General features: G+C 38.7%; 1 protein-coding gene across 3 annotated transcripts in view; it reads right to left on the bottom strand.

The window, feature by feature from the left end:
* The window catches only part of LOC147033915 (uncharacterized), a 100,800-nt gene that overhangs the window by 30,634 nt on the left and 44,164 nt on the right, over window positions 1–26,002 (bottom strand). For 2 of the 3 annotated variants that reach the window (XM_085872750.1, XM_085872764.1), the window contains exons 3-6: window positions 24,721–24,763; window positions 13,047–13,080; window positions 9,347–9,549; window positions 5,474–7,392 (exon numbers count right to left, since the gene is read on the bottom strand). In XM_085872750.1, coding sequence (XP_085728876.1) covers window positions 7,168–7,392; window positions 9,347–9,549; window positions 13,047–13,080; window positions 24,721–24,763 — 505 coding nt within the window. In that variant the 3' untranslated portion in view covers window positions 5,474–7,167. Of the gene's footprint in view, window positions 1–5,473; window positions 7,393–9,346; window positions 9,550–13,046; window positions 13,081–24,720; window positions 24,764–26,002 lie in introns of those variants that run through there. The other variant, XM_085872755.1, reaches the window with a different exon arrangement.

Genomic DNA, 26,002 nt, shown 5'->3' with positions numbered 1-26,002 from the left:
GTCCGCATTTTGTAGTGGCCTGAAAAACTTCCCCACATCCATTTTGGCTCTTTAATTGAGAAAAAATTTGGCTCTGTAATTGAGAAAAACACGTTTATATGGCGAACGGCTTGGGAATCATGTGTTATCAAATGTATTTTACTTTGAAGCTCACAAACAGAAATCATACAACCTTTGTAAAGCACACCGAGTGATATAAAATAACCAATTGTTTAAGAAACAGTCACAGGGCAAAGGAAAACATGATTGCTCATATGCTGCTGAGATGAAAAGTTAAAACATCCAAGATGTGGGATGAAGCTTTGCCACCATGGCGCCCGTAAGCATGCAGGCACACACACACACACACACACACACACACACACACACACACACACACACACACACACACCTGTGGAGAGTCCCTAAATTACAGATCCGAGTATACCCATATATGTATCTCTACCTTGTAGCAACTGCTGACTGCATCCCAATCGGGACACAAACTGTACCATCTTCCACTGTAGGAAGTTTGACAAGCTGCTTAAGCTCTCATAGTGGGGAAACTTAGCTAAATATAGCATAACAATTGTGCATTTTGTGAGGAAAGCACCAAAGTTGGCACACTAGTAGCCTATCATATTATGAACAGATTTGGATATTGGGCCATCTCAAATTTTTGATGGTAGTGGAAAATGGCTGCCACAGCCATCAGCGGCTGAATTTGAGATGGCCCAATATCCAAATCTGTTCATAATATGATAGGCTACTAGTGTGCCAAATTTGGTGCTTTCCTCACAAAATGCACAATTGTTATGCTAAGTTGCCCCACTATCAAGGAAACACTCCAATCAAATGGTTGATAAGGACAGCTGGCTTGGCAAGCTAATTCGACAAATGAACACTTATTTTTAGCAGTCGGAACTGCTGCTTAGTTCAATTCTGGAGCTTAAATTTTGGAATCCACCTCAGTGTAAGAAATTCTCGAGATTATGGCATGTGTGGAAATGAAAGAAAGCCATGAACGCTGGCATCTCGAGGCGTTTATCAGCATTGCAATGTACCCAGTGATTCGTAGCTATGATGATCAAGCATTCGATAATATGAGTGAGGAAAGTTAAAAAAAAAACTTTATCATAAAGAAATCGTTGTGGCGTGTTCCAAGTCAAGGCATGGTTGAGGAGTCCAAAAAACATGGCGGCGTCAGACCCCAGCGAGGTTACCCAGGAAGCGCTTTCAGGCCCCATGGAGAGGGAAGTGGCCGAGGATTGCCTGACAAAGAATATAATTAAATAAGGCTATTAATTATCTTCAAAAGGGGTGTTTTAATTAACCCAAACACCCAATTTTAACTCATGCACTCCCGTGAGTTCCCTCCATGAAGACACACACTGACATTTATTATTAGTTTATAAGTATTTTAAGTAAGTATTAGTATATCTAAAGGCCCAGTCACACCTTGACGTTTTAGCCAGCTTATGCCGATTTTTGGAAAATTTGTCTAAAACGCTAGTACACGTCGAATACGTTATGGGTAAGTTTTGATAACATTGAGAGCACGCTGAAAAACTCTGCCATACGTCGTTGTACGCTGGCTTTAAACGTTGAACTTTTGGGTTTTCCTCGAATCTTTTCATGCTTGAAATTTTACGACGTATGCTGGCGTATGACTCACACGTTCCGCTACGCTGGCCATAAGTTGTAGGTACGTTATGCGATTGTTGACACACGTTGAAACACGTTACTTGTAAGTTACTCAGAAGTCGAAACACGTGGAGGTAATGTTTAGCGTACCCGAAACTTATTTCTAACCTATGAGTAACGTTTTGTAAGCACACTACACGAACGTTGTTCACACTTTGCAACACGTTACTTGAAAGTACTACTACTACTACTACCAACATCGACATCACTAAATTCTCTCGAACTACTACTACTACTACTACTACTACTACTACTAATAACATCGACATCACTAAATTCTCTCGAACTACTACTACTACTACTACTACGAACATCGACATCACTCAATTCTCTCAAACTACTACTGCTACTACTACTGCTACTACTAATACTACTACTACTAACATCGACATCACTAAATTCTCTCAAACTACTACTGCTACTACTAATACTAATACTACTACTGCTAACATTGACAACACTAAATTCTCTCGAACTACTACTACTACCAACATCGACATCACTAAATTCTCTCGAACTACTACTACTAATAACATCGACATCACCAAATTCTCTCGAACTACTACTACTACTACTACGAACATCGACATCACTAAATTCTCTCAAACTACGACTGCTACTACTACTACTAACATTGACAACACTAAATTCTCTCGAACTACTACTACTAACAACATCGACATCACTAAATTCTCTCAAACTACGACTGCTGCTACTACTACTAACATTGACAACACTAAATTCTCTCGAACTACTACTACTAACAACATCGACATCACTAAATTCTCTCGAAGTACTACTACTACCACTACTACTACTAACATCGAAATCACTAAATTCTCTGGAACTACTACTACTACTACTAATAACATCGACATCACTAAATTCTCTCGAACTACTACTACTACTGCTACTACCACTGCTACTGACATTGACAGCTACTCAACATGGAGTCTGGAACACTGACGGGTTCCTCTTGTGAAGCCCATTTGTATATACCAATTCCCCTAAATGCTGCCAATACGCCATTAGACGGTAGCTGTAAGTTAGAAACACGTTCAGTAAGTTATGTGGTCGTCCGGAAGACGTCAATCAAATTCGTCTACATACGCTAATGTGCGTTTGAGATACGTTACACATAGGTTCAAAGCACGCTACTCATAGGTTCAAAGCACGTTACTCGTAGGTTAAAAATTAAGTTTTGGGTATGCTAAACATTACCTCGACGTGTTTCGACTTATGAGTAACTTACAAGTAACGTGTGGCTGACGTGTGTAAACGATTGCGGAGCATGCCGAGAACTTACGCCAGCGTATGCGGAACTTGTGAGCCATACGTCGAGTACGTCGTAAAATTTTCAGCATGCTTGAAATTTGACGACGTACTCGACGTACCACGTAATATGCCAGCGTACTTCATTGTTTTTCATCGTGCTCCTAACGTATACACAACTTACCCATACCGTATTCGACGTGTCCCAGCGTTTTAGACACATTTTTCATCGGTCGGCATACGCTGGCTAAATCGTCAAGGTGTGACTGCGATGTTGACACTTCCAATTTTCAGGCGGTTATGATTTAAATCTGCGTGCGACAGGTTTTTAACAGAGAATGCCACGAGTTCGTCGGCGATACATGCAGCGCACTATGGCTAAGTTAAACTATCGTTGTTCATAGGTTGTGAACGCCGACAACAGGCTAAGCATTCGTTGGTATAAGTTATCTTTTACACAACGAAACGTTCTGTGCCCGTTACTAATACGTTATGCATACAACCAACACGTTATGAATAAGACCAAAACTTTTTTTAAAAACCTCAAAACTTCAGCATACGCCAACGTTTTACGTGCATTGTTATACGTTGCCATTCCTGGCTAAAACGTCAAGGTATGACTGGGCCTTAATATATAAAGCCCTTTCTAACCACTGTCTCACTCACTGATATTAAAGATCAGTACCTTCCGGGTGACGTAGAAAGCTGAAATTTTGCAGGCCAATGGAAATCAAAGCCAATACAACAGAAAAAAATCACAGAACCTTTGGAAAGCATCCCTAATTGAAAATATAAATAAATGGAGAAATGAAAATAAATAAATGAAAAATCAAATGCAGGTGAGCGACCCAAGACAATGGGGAAGCACACACAGTTCCTATGCTTACACAATGAGTATGCACACTCCACAAGTACGTATGTGTGTATGTATATATGTATATATATCAAACCAGAGGCCTCTGTCCGGCGACTCTATCAAGCAAACAAAGATTTCATGCTCAACATCACGTAAACATCAAATGGAGCAACCGATCCAGGTTTTGGGCTTATTTGCCCTCATCAGGAATGTATACCGATAAATACCTAACCAATGATAACCACATTCGTCGTATATATGTCAGATGCATCTCCTGACTGTTATGTTGAGCATCACTGCGGGTTACGTCTCACAATGTAAAACCGCATAATCCGCAAAGAACAACCGTCTGTCTGCCACCCAAACGATTGTTCCCGCTAATGCAATCCATTCAACCAGAAGGCTGAAGGCCTACTTCTTCTTCAAGTCTTTAATATCAGATCACCAAGTTGGGTTCCATTCTGCTCACTTCGCCATAAAGATGTTCCTTATGCTAACTCGGCAAAGGATGGAAACCTCAAGTTAGATTTCAAAGTAGGACAGTATAAATAAGCATTTCTCGAGCATTAGATGCCATCTGGTACCTTGCTCTGATTAAACTGCTTGCAAAGGGTATGTGAGGTCCTCTTCTTCACACAGCTGGTCTATTTTCTTCCTACTCACAAACAATTGAATGCGTTCTTTCTTCTTCCCTTGCTTTAGAGGCTGGTTTCTCTCAAGACAATATTCTGGGACCTATCTTCCTGGTTTACACAAGTGACCAATTGGCCTCTTTAGAAAACCATGTATATCAATTTGCAGATTACTCCACTAATTGCTGGAAGTCTCTCACACTAAGGACAGGCAAGCTGCAACTACATCCTTGTTCGCTGATATGGAGGAAATACAAAGCTGGTCAATTGTCTGAAAAGTGTCATGCAATGCTTCGAAGTCCCACGCACTTATTCTATCTCTGTGTAAAGACCGAATGGCTAGCCCTCCAGTTTAGTTCTGCAATCAACCTCTGGCAGGGGTGCAGTCTTTCTGACTTCTGGGAAAAAACAATCTGCTATGATTATTCCTGGACTGATCACATATCCAAGCTGACCTTCAGAGAAGGGAGGTCATGCTGCATTTGAGCTCACCTGCAAGGAGGGGCACCAATCCCCTCATTGGTACAAAGGGTACCGTCTTTTTTTCTCAAAAGGTAGTTATTTATGAGTCAGAGAGTGGCTGATGCCATCTTGAGAACTGCTAGCAAAACCTTTTTAGAGCACTTCAAGATAACTCACCCGCAAAAACAACTCTTGCGCAAGTTAAAAAAAAAAAACAAATCAGACTCTTTGGCTGCTACATTGATGACTGCATTGGGATATCTTGCAGTCGACAGGAGCTCAACCAGTTTATCGGCATTGTTAATTCCTTCCATGCTGTCCTTGTTCTCGACATTACCGTTTCCATCAATGATAAAAGTATAGTCACCAGAGTGCACATTACAAGCCGACTGACTCACACAGTTAGTAATTATTAGCACCCATAGAACTTGGTCCGAAACAGGGGCAAATGGATTGGGTCTCATCCGTGCGTGCGTCCGTCTGCAGCCATATCTCAGACATGTATGGACCGATTTTGTTCAAGCTTGGCAGAGAGATAACACATGATGGTTTCCATAAGCACCTCATTTTGTTTCGCGATCAGATCCAAGATGGCCGATTTGCAGCCATTTCGTTACTTAAACGTGTCCCCAACCATTTCTCGGAGACGCATGGTCCCATTTTGTTCAAACTTGGCACAAGCACAGCACATGATGGCATACACGTGCACCTCACTTTATTTTGTGATCTAATAAAAGATGGTCGACAGGTAGATTGGTGACCATTTTAATTTAAAAAAAAAAACGGTATTGAACACGCCCTCCACCATTTCTTGGACCTGCATTTACTGATCTTGTTCTATTTTTTTCATAGCAATACCATCAAGCATCTTTCATGAAAATTAAAACACAAATTCTGATTACTCTTTTCACTTTCACCCCAATCAACTTTACGTGCAGTTTACAAAAACTGATTAGACAGCATTTTCAACTGAATGATAATTTTTCTATCGTCGACAGTTAGAGAATTTCTTTTATACATAAATACATATCATTAAATGTTATCATGTTTGTGTAATTCAGTACGTCTCTCCCGAAATATATGAACATTGAATCCCTTCTGTGCGAAATTTGCATTCCCAATCAAAAACATCATACTTGTCACCTGACCAATTATCTTGCACAATATAACTACATGACCACATCATTAATATCCATGACCGAATAACCCAATCGGACTCGATCTTCCATGTCACATGACCACTCAAGTCAGTTGTGCGTACACATAAATCTTGTAAATATGGGCTAGCCCTTTAACTCTGTACAACAAAATTACGAAAACCACGGGGACTATGACATTTTACGTCTTTTTCTCCTTGTTTTTTTATCCTCGCATCCATCACACAAATAAGCCCCATCCTATATTCTCAATTTCTTCGACTGATGTTTGTGCTGACTTTCAACTCAAATACAAAAAATTACCATGGCTATCCCAGCTCCATTGTTACAAGCACACTTGGCCATCTCAGAAATACCAACAGACAGACAGACAACTTTACAATCCTCTGATCCTAAAACCGAGGAACAAACCCAATCACATTAATTTATCACTCCAGAAACCTCCCAGGCAAGAATACCATTCTGAGAAACATTAGGTTGCTGCAAAAGAATCTTGAAAGCAGCTCAATCTTTCCCTACTACCTCTCATTTCTTTTAAATGTGAGTCAGCCCAATACATGTTCTGGCCAAAGAAAACATTACCATCACCTTTCCCACGGGGATATTTAAGTGCTATAATGTAAAAAGTTCTCCAAGAGTCAATGATGACTTCAACTGCACCTCAACAAACGTCATAGACTGTTTAAACCACAGTCTCTCCAACAAGCTATATATTGGCGAGACAGGACGAGGACTTGATGACATTTTCTGTGAACAATTCCATGTGTCTGAGCAAACCGACACTTCAATCTACCCAGGAATTATATCAACCAGATGACAGTCTGTAGAATCTCTCTCCATGATTGCAGTGCAGAGACACCAAAATGCAAGGAACAAACTCCATTCACTTGCACCCTAAATGGAATGAAAAAACATTTTATTTCCTTTAAAGTTAACTTTGCTTTTCTTTTTTTCCATCACCTTTCTCTGTCCCTGCCTTTTTTGTTGTCTTTTCCTTCCATTCGCTTGTTTTTTTTTTCCCACTCACCTTTGTCATTTCCCCCACCCCTTGATCTTACTTTTGTATACTCTTATATTTTGTTCCTTTTCCCTTTATTTTTTCTTTTTACCTGTGAAGAGTCGCAGGTCTACAAGAGCTCCACATGGTTGCTGTTATGGTGGTTGTTGTTGTTGTTGTTGGGGGTTCTTGTTGTTGTTGGGGTTCTTGGGGGTTGATCTTTAAAATGTGCACGCATTGGTCGGACAGATACCGGACCACACCCACATCTTGTTGCTTGACTCCACCCACCGTGGCACCGAGACAAAATGATATGGCTGCCATCTTGGTTTTCTGGTGGGCCGAATGCTGATTACACACGATCCGGGTTTGTTGCATAATATTTCCATTGGCTTTGTGTCGCGTGTTAACCATGATGTGGGACCCTGAAAATTCCAATCATATGTTGAATAAAAATTATTAGTAAGGTTCAATCAAGCCCCACATGCCTCCCTCAAAATATAGCATGAAGTCATTTTGGAACAGTCCCATATTGGGGTTTAACATCCATGACTGTGTGACGAATCAGCTTGTCCTGATATAACTGTGACGAATAAGCTCTTTTAAGAGGGCTTTAAGTGCGTGTTTACCAATATTGGCCCCTTCCCGGATTTTTAAAGCCAATTTACTCATACGTAATGGTGAAGTCCCGTATCTTGAATGACCATGTACAGGATTTTATGAGCAAAAGTTTTATTACCACAGAGAGAGCGGGAGGGTGGAAGAGAGGGAGAGGGACACGCACGCACACACACACACACACACACACACACACACACACACACACAACAAAACTGAGGTAACAGATATAAAAAATAAATCCCCTGTTCTGAATCACTATGAACCTTATCTATCTAATCTTACTCATTAACATAGGAACACAGGACAGACATGACACAAGGTTAATGAGACGGCTTAGACAATGTAATCTGAGCCGTGGCCCGTGAGTAATGATTTTTTTTATTTATTCTCAGACCGAGCTTTCACCATACAGACACGTGGGACATGAGCAAGGATGAGGGAGTTGATTGGACAGAGGAGACAAAATATATATTTTTGTGTCACAGGTTGTGACCACAGTGTGGTCCTTCTTGTTTGTTTTATCCCCTTTCCCCTAGTCTCATTTATATTAAGGCTTTCCTTGTAGGATACGGGGAGGCTTGTACCTGTTGTAGGGCTTAATGGTACCTCAGAGTTTATTAGATCCCTCGGAGTACTAAACCACCATTTAGGTTTGTATTGTTTGTTTTTCTTTCCTTTTGCTGCCTTTGTCCAAGCTGCGTCGCGGAGCCAGCTGGGACTTTCAGATTGAAATTTTGGATGAACTAAACGTTTTCACCATAACTCGACTGAGGTTTGGCTGATGGAAACGAAATTGCCCTCTCCAGATAGCCGAGACTAAGACGCATTTACACTTTACATTTTCATTTACACATCATACCCTTCCTAGTGAAACGTCTCAAGGTCAAATGGCCGTGTGGACAAAAAAAACGTTTTTTTTTGGTCATCGCTCAATTTTGCCAATGCAGATTCTGAAAGACCGCTTGGTTTTCCAAGATGTTTTTGCATCACAATAATGTACCTGCACTGAAGGTGTGCATCTGATGTTTGTTTCCTGTCCTTGACCTGCTTTTTTTGGATGGTGATCTAATTGAGGAAAAAGAACTGTGATTATAACTTGAATAATTTTCTTTATATTTTCATGATGTTGAGTTTTATGGATATACTGTATTTGTAGAAGGGGACACATTTTTTTCTATAGACTCTATCCAAAAATATTGAAGGTCAAGGTCATATGGTGGTCTGAAAAAATATATACTATCATTGGATCACAGGTGCAAGGGTATGCTTACCCTTGACGATCACTTTGTTATCGCAGATATCGAGTTTATATTCTGTTTTTTTTAAGTTTATTCTCAACTTCTAATCTTTAATCATCTTTTTCTTTTTATTATTTTCTCAATTTTGTTTGTCTCCAGTATAATTCCTTTGTGCATCTGACCCTTGTCCCCTAATTCCATTCTCCAAAGTTTTGATTTACATCAACCCTATCCCTTTGACCTATGAACCCTGACATCTTAGCCTCTCCCTTTATCCCAGACATCATCGATCCACACAAAAAAGTAAGTGGTGATGCGTTGCAGGAATAATTTAAGTGCGTTGCAGGAAATAAAGTGGATCAGACATTCAAATAAGTACTCTGCCATTTAATTCCCCTTTCATTAACACCTTCCACAAGGTATCTCACCTGATTGTCTTTCACCACTTCTGTAGTACAGACTGGAGTAACAGTTGAGTAGATACACTTGTCAGTGCTGACAAATGGTCTGTCACTATTTGATGGTTGCAACATGTCCACAGACTCGTAGAGAACATTGGTGTGAACCTCCAGGTCTGGTGCTTTCGCTTCTTCAAAATAGTTTTCCTGGATGACTGTGTATGTGGGATCGTCTGAAACGACAACAACGGCACATATGACATTTTTCATTGGATTAGAGGTGAGATTAATGAGCTCACTGAAGCAAACGTTTACCTGCACGATGATTAATTGGTCTTTTTAATGGATCACTTTTTTTTTCAAATGAAATGACTCTTTCATCAAGATTAGTATTGTGCAATTATATCAAATCCTTGAAGTGCATTTTGAAACCACAAGAGTTTGCTTTGTAAGAAGATAATTTCCCAGGACACTTATTGTGATAAATAAAATTAGAAAAACTTTCCAGTATTTGATAGAAAAAAAACCTTTCCCTGAAAGTACTGTATGCAGTATAGTCATTTGTTTTTGCATGGAAATACACATTAAGAAATCTCCTTTTTCCATGATGCAATCACAGAAAAACAGGAATGGAACGATTTTGTAACCTGGTAAGTTTGGTGTGATTTTCAAACTCAAGTTTCAAGTCTTTGAACCATGAGACCAAACCAAGTCTATGGACCACTGAGTCCATGTCCAAGTCTTTATCTGATGTACTGAAGGACTTTATAGATTGAAGCATAAATGGAAAGGAGAGGTAATGCCCCTTGTGTATTTTTGTTAATGTACAGACTGCCACATCTGCATAAGTTTCGTAAATCTTCTCCAGTCCATATGTGGGCTAAATTTAATGAATATAGAGTAGCTAGCCATCGATCCCGTTTCCCCTATATGCCATCTCAAATTTTTGAATTCACCAATCAGGCCACTAGGTTTTCCTTAGGGCAATACAACCAGTGAGGCTGTGCTCCTTCAAGGCCTGGTGATGTTAAAATATTTAACAAAACATGAATGAAACATTTAGTTGGTATCAGATAGACAAAATGATTGAAGTAGTGGGTTGTTAACTTTTTTGTGTTCAAAATCTGGGTTCATGGCGGATCAAGGTGACACAAAACAAAACTAGGAAAAGAGCTATCAAAGATTCCAGACCCTCGGCAGGAATTCCTTTGTGTGGTGTATTTTGTGTGGCATTTGTGTACTGATGTGTTTTGAAATTAATACAAGACATAACTAGAACTGCCACTTTATAACTGCTGGCAGTGATGACCGGGTACCAAGACGTCCCGCTTTGTTACAACCCTGTGTTGTTTGGACACCAGACCCTGACCCATGACGTTTTTCATTATGATTCAATTGAATTTGGAATGGGATTAAAATAAATTCAATTCAAATCAAATGGAACACCAAATAGGTACAGTCCTGAATTGGAGCAATCAGAAGGAATCCGAACAAGCAAAAAGCAAAGATGTCATCAGGAGGAACCTGGATAGGGTTCGGGTTTCAGATGCTACTCCTCCACTCTCAAACCCACCCAGACACCGCCAAGTGAGCTTGATTCATGATCAAAATATAACATTCAATTGAAATTAAGCTGTTCCTCAATCATAAACTGACGTTTAAAGACAGAAAGACAGACAGGCAGACAGAAGTGAACCCATTTCTTAACCCCACTTTTCGCTTCATGTGCTCTTCTTCACAACAAACTGACAGTTGGGGAAGTGGTGCCATATTTTGACTCAACAAGCAAGGGAATGAATAAACAGGAAAATAGGAGAGAGATGAGGGAGAAGAAAACAGTAAGACATGAACATATTAACCAACAAGTAAAGTTAATGGGGGTGCGGAGGAGGTGGGGAGGATAAGATTCCGTGTCGGGTTTGGAAATGACATGAGATGGTGGTATACTACTTGCTTAAAGCCCTGGAGGAAGGAGTGTGATTGTCCCATGATGGTGAAGATTGCAGGGGCACAATGTTGTTGTTTACATGGACAAGCAGACCATGCAGTACCCATTTCCTCACCAGGTTAGAGTACGATTTTAGAAAATGGCCAGGGTACCATACAATGCTTTACTCTTTGAAAAAGGTCCTGTGAATCTAATGTCCATCGGTGAACACTCACAGATGGGACACCTGGATAAATGCCCCTTTTAATTGAATACTACAGTAATCAATGATGCAATGTCTGTCTCTGAAAGACCTGGATTACCATTTATAATCAGGTTGGGAATCAATTCCATCCCAAAGATGAGTATGATACCTCTGAGCTATCCTGTCAGTATAAGTTAATCTTTATAATTTTGCAATAAGTTGCCATGATGTTTGACTTTACACTGTACCGGTACAACAGATATGTGATACAACAAATTTGGTACAACATTTTGCAACTACGGTGATAGTGAATAACGATTATTTAGCACTTCATTATAACGAATAGCAAAGTAATAGCAAAAAGTCTGTCAATGTCACATAAATGAATAATTATGCACCTCCAGATACTCACATCGCAATGCCTCCTCGAACTTATATAATTCTGCATTATCAAGCTAATATGGAGAAAAGATGGAAAGGCCTTACTACAACAAAAATCAACAACAACAATGAGACATGAAAGTTTCAAAATATGCTTTTCCTCTCTCCACCCACCTCCCCCTTTTCCCCACGTAAAGAGGTTTATTCCTTTTTCAGACCATTATCATGTTGGAGGTATGGCATATCGTGCCATTCTTACTACTCATGATTAATTATCGACATCAGATTACAGCATGCCTCCTTACGGTGGTAAATGTCTTTCAAATGTCAATATGCCTGGCAGAATTGAGACGTCCCTTCAAGAGACACCATGTATGTCATCTTATCGATACCAAATGGTTGCCATTACAAAATACAACACCCCCTTACTTGATCATGGGCTGAACACAATGTGGTAAAATGTCTTCATAATGTCTTCTCGAAACTGAGTTGACCTCCAGAGGTTTAGTTGACTTAAGAATATTCCAGATATGTACTCTGACCATTTTATGCTGAAGTTTTATATTCTTGATACTCGAAAGGGACTTCTTCGATGCTGGCCATCCTCTATAGGCAAGTAGGTGGAGATAGCATGCGACAATTCTTTGTCTCAGATATTTTGCGTGGACAATGTTAGCGAGCGAACTGTCCACACTAGTTATCTTATTTACAAATCACAACGCCATGAAACGTTACGCTTACATTTCGCCAGATCCCTTTCATTTATAGGGTGGAAAAAGTCATGGCAGGGCCTTGTCGGCCCTTCGTAACCTTTATTTTCGTTCCTAAATTTTCATTTTATCCAAAGTCCTGCTGCTATTACAAAACACTCCAACATCTGCCATTTGTCTTTTCCATAGATTTAAATATTTAAAATAGAAACAGTTGCACGTTGACTAAGTGTTCCAGCATCTATAAATAACAATTCCAGAATAGTAATCTTTTGTTATTTCCTCATTTTCTTTCTAGGTAATTATGACGTGAAAGCTCAGAAAGGAAGAAGCTTTTGAGGTTGTACATGTCTGTGTCATTTCCATCCCCATGATATTTTCAAAAACATAATGTCTGAATCACTTTGGCCAAAGTACAAGAATCATCAGCTAAACATCCTACAAACATTCACAAAAGATGAGTACATCAATTTTCATTAACGTGTCCTCAAGATACATGCTTCCTACCTGGAATATCATTATCTTCCAGTTGCTCAGCTTTCTGAAACGATAGAAGAAGAAAAAACAGCTATCAATTTGTTAAAAAGTTAAGGAGTAATAAGTTCATGTATGTCACAACTTAATTTTGCTGCAAATAACCAAAAGAAACCCAAAAGAGATTTTTGGGTGTATAATGTTCACTGATGATATCGCTGATGTAATTTTCTTCCCAAATAGATAAATTAATTTGAAGTATATTTACCTTAAAATACAGATTCCATGAAAAACAAACAGACATTATTCTTAGGTCCCGGAGCTCCGCAACCTGCATGCGGTGGCCCTACTCCACTAATCTTATGAGGGCAAATGGTGAAATCTGAGTGGTCGTTCAATATCTCAGAAACCTCAGGAAGCACCAATGCCTTCAGATGGATGAGCGGCTGGGGATGGTAGTGGAACCCTTGGTAATAGTTCTTCACAGATTATTAGTCCCCTACCGGTTTCGCCGGAGAGGACTATAAATTTGTTTTACGTCTGTCCATCCGTTTGTCCCACCTGTAGTTTTTCAGATTTTTTTTTCCCCATACCCTTAAACATATTCAACTGAAACTTGGTACATGGCTTTATTATGATAAGCTACAAAACAAGTCCGAGTTTCAGGGTGTCATCAATTTTTCACAGATTTATGCCCTTTTTAAACTTCGAAAATATCACATGTTATACGTGGGTCAGTGCTCAGCTGCCTTGACTTCACCCCCACTGCTTTAAACCCATCGGCTGGACAGCTGGCCCGACTCCGCCCCAATAAAACCATGCTCCGCCATCGCATGAAGCAGCACAGATCGGCAGGCCTCAGGCCTTAGGCCTGGGTGATTGTCCACGGTTCAGTGCAATTGGAATGATCCCAGGTATATAACCACCATGTATTATTTATGCACATAAGCCGTATGCATATTTTTGCTTCGTGTATGGACATCGGGTTATTTTTAATATGAAATGGACAAAGCCTATAAACGAACAAAACATGGTTAGTTAAAGAGGTTCTTCTTCATTTTGGTTCCGGTATCTGCTCGAGCATGCATTAGACGCAAACAAATTTTTATCTCCTGAACATTCATTGGGACCGGTAGGGGACATATATTGCAAAGCAAGTCTCCCTCTTGTTGCATTGATATAATAGGCTGGTATTTGGACATACAATCTTCAGATACAAATACATTCATAATTATACATACTATGAACTCACCAAGAACGATAATTACCTTGTAAAAAAGTGAAAAAAGAAGACAAAGAGGTGAAATAAGGTGTGACAAAAGACAAAATTAATTACATTGAAGTAAAAGCGAAAGAAGCTGAAACCGCTGCAAGAAAAGGAGACACCAGAACTTTCCATGAAATAATGAAATATTTGCATAGACAAAACTTTCAGAAAATGACAAAACTTTGATACAAACAGAAGAACAATTGCAACTAGAACTGCCACTTTATAACTGCTGGCAGTGATGACCGGGTACCCGTACACGACGCCTTCGATACGACGTGAGACTTAAATGACGGTCGCAAAGTTTCGCTACGATGGGATGAGCGGTTCCGGAGAAAACAATATTTAATGTTGTTCTTGAATCCAACGTGGCTGCTGAACCGTGTGACCTATCGATTAGAAATTAACAAACTTATATTCACCGCTCGTGTGCGATACATACGTGAAGTTTCCCCTCAATCTGACCGGCCGTTCTGGAGAAGATGTTTGAGGGTTTTAGGGTAAATTTGACGTGACCGCCAAACCGTGTGACCTATCGATTAGAAATTAAAAAACTTGTGAAAGGATGTCTTGGGGAAAGTGTACGTGAATTTTTGCCTCGATCTGTCCGGCTGTTCTGGAGAAGAAGATTAAAAAAATTTTATTAATTTTCAATCCAAGAGGGCTGACGAACCATGTGACCTATGACATCACAAATTTAGATTTTGCTTCAAACCGTGTGTTGGAACACGTCTGTCAAGTTTAGTGTTCATCGGAAAAGGTGTGTTTTTCTATCCAAGATGGCCACCACACAATGTGACGACATCATAATTTTTAGCATGTCTTATTTTAGCACTTCATTATTTACTCTTCTTCATTTTTTACTCTTATTCTTCATTTTTAACTCTTCTTCTTCATTGTTTAACTCTTCTTCATTTTTTACTCTTCTTCATTTTTTACTCTTCTTCTTCATTTTTACTCTTCTTCATTTTTCACTCTTCTTCTTCTCATTCATTTTTTACTCTTCTTCATTATTTTTAACTCTTCTTCTTCATTATTTACTCTTCTTCTTCATTTTGTCTCTTCTTCAATTTTTACTCTTCTTCTTCATTTTTTCTCTTCCTCATTTTTTTTCTCTTCTTCTTCATTTTTTACTCTTCTTCTTCTTTTTTACTCTTCTTCTTCTTCTTCTTCATTATTTACTCTTCTTCTTCATTTTTTACTATTCTTCTCCTTCTTCATTTTTTACTCTTCTTCTTCGTTATTTTTACTCTTCTTCATTATTTTTCTCTTCTTCAATTTTTACTCTTCTTCTTCATTTTTTCTCTTCTTCATTATTTGCTCTTCTTCTTCATTTTTTACTCTTCTTCTTCATTATTTACTCTTCTTCTTCATTTTTTACTCTTCTTCTTCTTCTTCATTTTTCACTCTTCTTCTTCTTCGTTTTTCTACTCTTCTTCATTTTTTACTCTTCTTCTCCTTCTTCTTCTTTTTTTACTGTTCTTCTTCGTTATTTTTTACTCTTGTTCTTCAGTATTTACTCTTCTTCTTCAATTTCTACTCTTCTTCATTTTTTCTCTTCTTCATTTTTTACTCTTCTTCTCCTTCTTCTTCTTTTTTTACTGTTCTTCTTCGTTATTTTTTACTCTTGTTCTTCAGTATTTACTCTTCTTCCTCAATTTCTACTCTTCTTCATTTTTTCTCTTCTTCATTTTTTACTCTTCTTCATTTTTTTACTCTTCTTCATTTATTACTCTTCTTCATTTATTACTCTTCTTCTCCTTTTTATTACTCTTCTTCTTCTTTTTATTACTATTCTTCTTCATTTTATTACTCTTCTTCTTCATTTTATTACTCTTCTTCTTCATTTTATTACTCTTCTTCTTCATTATTTACTCTTCTTCTAAATTAAAATTAAGAGAGCTCGGCGTTGTTGTTGTTGTTGTTGTTCTTCTTCTTCTTCTTCTTCTTCTTCTGGTGAAGACAGATCCTTTAGGACTCGACTATTTCATATACAGGATCCGTATCTCCTTAAATACTAAACACTTGTACACATCCTCGCATTGAGGATGCCTTTTGAGAGCGTCTATCATGAACTTTTAAATATATTTGTACATTTGCTTTAAAGTTTCGAAAAGTTCACCTTACTATTTAAAGATTATTCCATTTAATGTATTGTAATTTCGTAAATACACTTTTCTTGTCATGAACGACGCTCGTCCATGACTGGTCTCGCTATTGGCTCCGTCAAGGCATGTGATTAAATATCGGAAGTTGTTTTTTTTCTTCTTCTTCTTCTTCTTCTTCTTCTTCTTCTTCTTCTTCTTCTTCTTCTTCTTCTTCTTCTTCTTCTTAAGTTCTTGTTCTTCTTCTTCTGGTGAAGACAAAACCTTTAGGACACTGCTCTTGGACACATTTGTCCTTGTTAACATATGTGCAGGCATGGGGCTAGATTATCGCAGCCAAGTCTTGCTTCGATAAGTTATGTGGTTCCAGAGAAAACATTATTTAATATAATTCTTGAGTCCAACATGGCTGCCAAACCATGTGACCTATCAATTAGAAATTAACAAACTTGTGAAAGGATGTCTTGTGGAAAGTTTGTGTGAATTTTTGCCTCAATCTGTCTGGCTGTTCTGGAGAAGAAGATTTTAAAAATTTATTAATTTTCAATCCAAGATGGCAAACGAACCATGTGATCTATGACATCATAAATTTAAATTCTGCTTCCAATCGTGTAGTGGAGCACGTTTGTGAAGTTTCGTCTTTATCGGACAAAGTACGTTATTCTATCCAAGACGGCCGCCAAACCATGTGACATGTGACGTCATATTTTAACGTGCATGCAGGCATGGGGGTAGATTGTATTGGCCAAGTTTTGCTTCGATAGGTTATGTGGTTCCAGAGAAAACATTATTTAATATAATTATTGAATCCAACATGGCCGCCAAACCATGTGACCTATCAATTAGAAATTAACAAAGTTATATTCACCACTCGTGTGCACTACCCAGACCTCGGCCCTTGATACAACATGAGATACATGAGATGACAAAAAAATTTATATTCTGCTTTCAACTGTGTCGTGGAACATGTCTGAAGTTTCGTGTTAATCGCAAAAGGTGCGTTTTTCTATCCAAGATGGCCGCCCAACTATGTGACTTGTGATGTCATAATTTCTACCATGTATGCAGACATCATGGGGGATGACAGTTGCAAATTTTCGCTTCGATAGGTTAAGCCATTCGAGAGAAAACATTATTTAATATTTTTTTAATCCAACATGGCCGCCAAACCATGTGACTTGTGATGTAATAATTTTTACCATGTATGCAGAATTGATGGAAGATGGCATTTGCAAATTTTCGCTTCGATAGGTAAAGCGGTTCCAGAGAAAACATTATTTAATATTTTCCTTAAATCCAACATGGCTGCCAAACGATGTGACCTATCAATTAGAAATTAACAAAGTTATATTCACTACTCGTGTGCACTACCCAGACCTTAGCCCTTGATACAACATGAGATACATGAGATGACAAAAAAATTTAGATTCTGCTTTCAACTGTGTCGTAGAACATGTCTGTCAATTTTCGTGTTAATCGGAAAAGGTTCGTTTTTCTATCCAAGATGGCTGCCCAACTATGTGACTTGTGATGTCATAATTTCTACCATGTATGCAGACATCATGGGGGATGACAGTTGCAAATTTTCGCTTTGATAGGTTAAGCCGTTCCAGAGAAAACATTATTTAATATTTTCTTAAATCCAACATGGCCGCCAAACCATGTGACTTGTGACGTAATAATTTTTAAGATGTATGCAGAATTGATGGAAGATGGTAGTTGCAAATTTTCGCTTTGATAGGTTAAGCGGTTCCAGAGAAAACATTATTTAATATTTTTCTTAAATCCAACATGGCTGCCAAATGATGTGACCTATCAATTAGAAATTAACAAACTTGTATTCCCTACTCATGTGCAATACGTGTGTGAAGTTTCCCCTTCATCAGATCAGCCGTTCTGGAGAAGAAGATGTTTGAAGGTTTTAGGGTAAATTCAAGATGGCCGCCAAACCATGTGACTGATCAAGAAGAAATTAACAAACTTGAGAAAGCACCACATGGGGAATATATGTGTAAAGTTTCGTCTCAATCTGTCTTGCCGTTCTGGAGAAGAAGATTTTTAAAATTTATTCATTTTCAATCCAAGATGGCTGCCGAACCATGTGACCTATAACATCATAAATTTATATTCAGCTTTCCATCGGGGACCCGAACAAGTGTGTGAAGTTTCGTATAAATCGGATAAGGTCAGTTTTTATATCCAAGATGGCCGCCAAACCATGTGACTTGTGACGTCATAATTTTTACTATGAATGCAGACATCATGGAGGATGATAGTTGCAAATTTTCGCTTCGATAGGTTATGTGATTCCAGAGAAAACATTATTTAATATTTTTCATGAATCCAACATGGCTGTCAAACCATGTGACCTATCAATTAGAAATTAACAAACTTATATTCCCTACTCATGGCCAACAGGTTTGTGAAGTTTCCCCTTGATCTGACAAGCCGTTCTGGAGAAGAAGATGTTTGAAGGTTTTGGGTAAATTCAAGATGGCCGCCAAACCGTATGACCGATCAATATGAAATTAACAAACTTGATAAAGGACCTCATGGGGAATGTGCGTGTAAAGTTTCGCCTCAATCTGTTTAGCCGTTCTGGAGAAGAAGATTTAAAAAAAAAATTCCCAAAACAAGATGGCTGCCAAACCAAGTGACCTATGACGTCATAATATATTTTTTCTACGGTCAATTGTTGTGCAGATGAGGCTCAAGAAATTTCAGATTTTTCCTATGCAGCGTTGTACCTACTGAATTTTGACCAGCACACCTCTTGACCGATGACCTCACGAAAAATCACCCCTGTTCCCCTTGAGGAGCTTATTCAAATGTATGAAGCAAAAACATTTTTACCCCAGAAAGTTTCAGAGATACAGACGTCCAAAGTTTATCGGTTTTTTCAAGATAGCGCCCATACCACGTGACCTATGACATCACAATTACCACTTCAGTTTGCTATCAAAAAAGATACATACTATGGTGAAAATTTCTTGTTGATCGGATTTACCGTTCCTGAGAAAATGATTTTTAAAGCGAAAGAACCCGCAAAATTGCCGGCGGAAAAAGAAAAATAATAAATAAGAAACTAGAACTGCCACTTTATAACTGCTGGCAGTGATGACCGGGTACCCGGACCTCCACTTTTGATACGACGTGAGACTTAAATGATGGTCGCAAAGTTTTGCGTCGATAGGATAAGTGGTTCCAGAGAAAACGATATTTAATATTGTTCTTGAATCCGACATGGCTGCCAAACCATGTGACCTATCAATTAGAAATGAACAAACTTATATTCACTACTCGTGTGCAATACGTATGTGAAGTTTCCCCTTGATCTGACCGGCCGTTCTGGAGAAGAAGATGTTTGAAGGATTTCGGGTAAATTCAACATGGCCGCCAAACCGTATGACCGATCAATAAGAAATTAACAAACTTGATAAAGGACCTCATGTAGAATGTGTGTGTAAAGTTTCGCCTCAATCTGTTTAGCCGTTCTGGAGAAGAAGATTTTTAAAATTTATTAATTTTTAATCCAAGATGGCTGATGAACCATATGACGTATGACATCATAACTTTACATCCTGCCTCCTATCCCATAGTGGAATACGTGTGTGAAGTTTCGTATAAATCGGATAAGGTCAGTTTTCTATCCAAGATGGCCGCCAAACCATGTGACTTGTGACGTCATAATTTTTTACTATGAATGCAGACATCATGGAGGATGATAGTTGCAAATTTTCGCTTCGATAGGTTATGTGATTCCAGAGAAAACATTATTTAATATTTTTCATGAATCCAACATGGCTGTCAAACCATGTGACCTATCAATTAGAAATTAACAAACTTATATTCCCTACTCGTGGCCAATAGGTTTGTGAAGTTTCCCCTTGATCTGACAAGCCGTTCTGGAGAAAAAGATGTTTGAAGGTTTTGGGTAAATTCAAGATGGCCGCCAAACCGTATGACCGATCAATAAGACATTAACAAACTTGATGAAGGACCTCATGGCGAATGTGTGTAAAGTTTCCCCTCAATCTGATTAGCCATTCTGGAGAAGAAGATTTTTTTAAAAAAATTCCCAAAACAAGATGGCTGCCGAACCAAGTGACCTATGACGTTATAATATCTTTTTTCTACGGTCAATTGTTGTGCAGATGAGGCTCAAGAAATTTCAGATTTTTCCTATGCAGCGTTGTACCTAACGAATTTTGACCGGCACACCTCTTAACCGATGACCTCACGAAAAAATCACCCCTGTTCCCCTTGAGGAGCTTATTCAAATGTATGAAGTGAAAACATTTTTACCCTAGAAAGTTTCAGAGATACAGACGTCCAAAGTTTTTCGGTTTTTTCAAGATGGCGCCCGTAGCACGTGACTTATGATGTCACAATTACCACTTACGTTTGCTATCAAAAAAGATACATACTATGGTGAAAATTTCGTGTCGATCGGACTTACCGTTCCTGAGAAAATGATTTTTAAAGTGAAAGAACCCGCAAAATTGCCGGCGGAAAAAGAAAAATAAGAAATAAACAGAAGAATAACAATAGGGTTCCCTGTCAGAATGACAGGGTACCCTAATAAACAGAAGAATAACAATAGGGTTCCCTGTCAGAATGACAGGGTACCCTAACAAGAGCAAGAATTGCTTTGCAATACATGTCCCCTACCATCTATCCATCCATTGGTACCATTCTCTGTGCAGAGCGTTGGTGCTGCTTAAGCAGTCTCCTTGGCTATTGGGCACAATCCTGGACGGGTCGCCACTCCGACACAGTATACCAGCATGTTGGCACTCATTTTTCCGACCTCGGCTGAGTTAACCCCACCTGGTATTAATTCAACAGCTGAGCGGGATTTGAACTTAGGACCCCAGAATCCCAAGCCCACCACCCTAACCATTAAGCCAACACCACCACCCTAACCATTAAGCCAACACCAAGCATGTCCCCCACCGATGTGATATTTTATAAGTCCAAAAAGGTTATAATTGTGAAAAATTGATGAAACGCCCTGAAACTCGAACTTGTTCTGTAAGTTTTCATAATAAATCCATGTACCAAGTTTTAGATGATTATGTTAAAGGGTATGGGAAAAAGTCTGAAAAAAACACAGGTGGGACGGACAGACCGATGGACAGAGGAAGGGCAAATCTATAGTCCCCTCCGATGAAACTGGTAGGGGACAAAAAATGGGCAGAGCACTTTAGGGGAGAATTAGATTGAGAGTAGTGAGGAATTTTCAAACTCTGCAGTTTTGAAATTATCCAAGATAAAAATGGAGATAAAATTAAAGCTATTTAATCAAACCATCAAGTCTGTGCTTACATGTGGAACAGAATGTTGGAAGATGACTATGAGGATGGAAAATCAACTTAGAGTTTTTCAGCAGAAGTGGCTACAGGAGATTCTCAATGTGTTTTGGCAAAATAAAATTTCAAATAAGGAAGCTAAGAAAATAACTCGTCAGAAATACAAAAGAGAGGACATAAAGCAAAGAAAGGGAGGATGGATAGGCGATGACTTTTGTTTTGTATACATAGTCAATGCTAGTATAATGGACATAACAGGACTGAAGGAACACCAGAGAGAGGGGAAACACCAACAACAGAGCTGAAGGCCAAGACAGAGGGAGGCTGACAAACAATGGGTGTGGGAAGGAATTGGGGGGGGGGAGGGCAGGAGAGGATGCATGGGGTGGACAAGATGGATAAAGAAGGAAACAGGGAAATCTAGAAACTTGGAATGAACAGAGATTGGAGTTGGGTAGGGGGAGGGGAGGTTAACGAGAGTAGAAAAGATCATAGCTTTGGATTGGGGATGGTCTGAGATGGTGGTGAACAGCTGTCTTGAAGACCTGGAGGGAATAATGAGATTGAAAAGGATGTAGAAGTTGGTTCCACATGTGGGGGGGGGGGGGTGGGGGAGGAACGAATGAATGGAGGAGAGCAGTGACTCAGGATTTAGGTAGTTTCACCAGGAGGGGTTGATGGTGGACCATGTGTGTCCTGCAGAAACCTGGGGTGAGGAGGGGACAAAGCAAGGAAAGAGCAGAGGGTGAAAGACCAGAAATGAGGTGGTATTAGACAGCGAGACCACCGACCTGCCTGCGATGTCAAAGTGTTAAACCCTTCATCGTGGGAGATTCCAATAAGAATTAAGGAGAAAGTTTGATAAGGCATGCCATCTTTTGAACAACAACCAGAAAGAGCAAGATTGATTGACCAAAAATTACTGTGGATCAGAAGGAGGATAATGGAGCAAGAACTGAAATAATTTAATGGCATGAACATCGAAGAAGCAGCAGAGGTAGCCAAGAACAGAGATCGCTGTATGGCTTTGATATAAACCACATGCAATTTTAAACACCAAGTAGATAAATGAATGATGAATGGAATTCTTATACGGTGTACATGGGGAAGCCATTCATCAAGTTGAAGAGACGATACAACAATGAACAATCCATTTCAATAATGCTGTGGTTATAATGGTATCCTAATTAATACTACAAAATTATCACTTTGACGAAAACATATCACGACGCATGCACAGATGGACAGCCAGATGGACAACCTGAAAACATAATGCCTCTGGAGACTTCGTCAGCGGAGGCATAAATAAAAGACTTCAATTACTGAATTGGAATTATAAAAGGAATATATACAAAGTAGAAATGAATACAGTCGAAGCTCACTAACCCATATTTATTTCTCTAATTTGACAAAAAATAAATTGCCAAAGAGAAGGGCATTTGGCCTATCATAACAGTGTCATAATCCCCATTCCAGCACTCAAAGATACTGCCAATGTAGTGTGATAAAGACAGTAGTACAATGATGTTTTTTTTTTTTTGTAGACATTCGTTTGGCATCCTATGAGTGATTTTAAATCCAGCAGAAGTCAGGAGTGTTGAATACTTTGATTCAAATCTTCTCAGGAAGTTGAGTTCATTTCAGAAGAGGTTCCATGTCACCATTGGATTATATTGTTAAAATCCCAGCTGGCTCATTAATAATCTTCAGGTTCAGAATAATCTGCTTGTCCCATCTGGTCTGGTTCGCATGTGATACTATAGTCTCATCACGATTGATTTTTTTTCACGTTCCATTGTTTACAGTAAGTCATTCTTGTTGGCTATTGGTCTGAGTCTTACCTTTCTCGAGTACTTCCTATTTAAAGACATCAAATAAACAGCTAACATCAAGCAGAGATGTCTCCCATTTTTCGAAAGCCTTTACAATGTTAATGAAGAAGGTACAACCTGCTTTACATCCCCAATCTGAATAAATGGCGGTGTGCTCTGGGATGCAGCACCCCTTCTGTCACTGCATTGAAACAGCAGGTATTAGATAAGTTTAACTGCATCAAAGCTCAAACCCAAACGAAGTAGTTAAGGTAGACAGCAGAGTGTGCAGGCAATTTCTGACTGCTGAATCAACTAATTCCATGGGACAGATTTTCTTTAGTAGGTTAAATTAGATGCTGAATGATGCTAAATTATTTAGTTCTGGAAATATTGTGATGTGTGCATTGAACCAGTTCTCAGAGTGGAAAGAAAAGTTAATTAAGCGTGCTTTAAGTCTGATATTTACGAAAATTTCACTTGCAGTTCGACTGTGGTTTTTAGTACATCAGCCTAAATTTCCTTTACTGTTTGTGAAGTTGGATTTGTTTGTAAATTATATTTCAACATTAAGCCATAACTATGTTTCCAATTCAGTTTCTGGCTTATGAAACAATATAGTTATGCATGGTAGCTGCAAAGCAAGACTACTACTACGACTACTACTACTTTTCACCTTGCCCAAAATAATCCCTTCTTCTTGTGGAACTGGCCAAGAGGGGCACTTGTCCCAAGTCTTTAACAAAGCATCTTCTCAGGCCTGATGTTCAACTGGTACTGATTTGAGCAGCAATTTGTAATTTGTTCCACAGTGCTGACGATAGTTCACGAAGTCTTCGTAAAAGATACTGTGGCTCGAGTTATCAGGCAGAACATGCAGCTTAACGTCAAGCTGAGACACCGTACAGTTTAGGGTGAAACGCCCTGCCAAAAAAAGCACTAATTCCACACTACATAGTCAGGCTGAGAACTGAACCAAGATGAGGTAGTTCAAAGGTAGGTGGACTACCTCTGCACTATATCCTATTTGACCAGTGCTACATGAAGTTGATATTTGAACATATGTATTGTGTTTATGGGGCTAAAAAAGATTATTTGTACTAATGTAGATTCTCATTGAAAAACGTTTGAGAATATTTTTTTCTAAAATAATAGCAGCAGATTATCAGGTGTTCAATATAATTGTAAAAATTCCAATATACTGTTACTTACATCTTCAACATGTCCACTGGGTTGCACGACCATCTTTTTTGACCTGATGGAATAAGTCACACATGCAAAAACTAGTCAAAAAATTACACAATTGCCAGAAGGAAAAAGATGCATCATTAGTTCATAGGTTTGAGTTAGTCACTGGAAAGGTATTCAATATGATTAATTAAATCAAGAAGGTCACCAGATGAAGTGGTTGTTCAATTGAAATTGAGAACAACACAAATTGTTCCAAAAAATTTGATGGGTGCAGGTTATTATCATATAGGATTATACTTAATTTATGTGAGCAGGTCGTTGTATGTAAAATATTTACATCCATACTGATGTGTGTCAAAGCAGTTCCACTATTATCTTATACATTTAGGAGGCATCATATTGAGGAAGATTCTTTAAAAATTCAGTTTCTTATCAAACAAGGAAGAGTACCCATCGCCCCTGAATGAGAAATACGCAAAAGTATCCATCCCTAGTGATGGGAAAAGTTTAAGTTAAAATATCAATTTAAATTATTTCATGAACTTTAAAAAGGTTAATTGTGTTCCTCTCAAAAAAAACTCCAGCCTTTTCAATTTGAAACCAATTGGTGGTCATGTTTGCCAACAATTGCTATTGTGGTCACTTTGCCTCAATTTGTGAACTCAAATTGAACTCTGAGGCCACGGCCCCAAAACCCATGTTACTCCCTGCACAAAGTTGTATTTGTATCCTGAATATTGAGTTTGTAGCTTTAGATGTGGGAGAGAGAGGAAGAGAGAGAAAGAGATTCATTGTGTGTGTGTGTGTGTGTGTGTGTGTGTGTGTGTGTGTGTGTGTGTGTGTGTGTGTGTGTGTGTATGCATATGTATATAGATGTGTGTATACATACACACATATATATATATATATATATATATATATATATATATATATATATATATGTATATTTATACACACATCTATATATACAGGGTGTCCCAAAAAAATGTACTCACATTTTGGCTCCTCATAACTCATTGAATTTTTCATTTATTTTCAGATCAAATTGACCATAATAATGGCAGAAGTACAACTAGATTTTGAAGAAAGAAAATTCATCATAAATTGCTACTGGAAGCACGAAAACATCATGGAAGTGCAAAGACAATTTAGAAGACATTTTCACAAAGATCCACCAATGCGCCGCACCATTGCTCGCATCCGAGATAAGTTTGAAACAGATGGAACTGTGCACGACGTCCATAAGGAGCGTTCAGGAAGACCACGGTCATCAACCACCCCCGCAAAGGAAAATCAGTTGCTC

The sequence above is a fragment of the Eptatretus burgeri genome, chromosome 1, assembly GCF_056783735.1.
Source record: "Eptatretus burgeri isolate ZD-2024b chromosome 1, Ebu_testis_v1, whole genome shotgun sequence".
Taxonomy (NCBI): Eukaryota; Metazoa; Chordata; class Myxini; order Myxiniformes; family Myxinidae; genus Eptatretus; species Eptatretus burgeri.
This window is presented reverse-complemented; position numbering and strand designations above follow the sequence as displayed.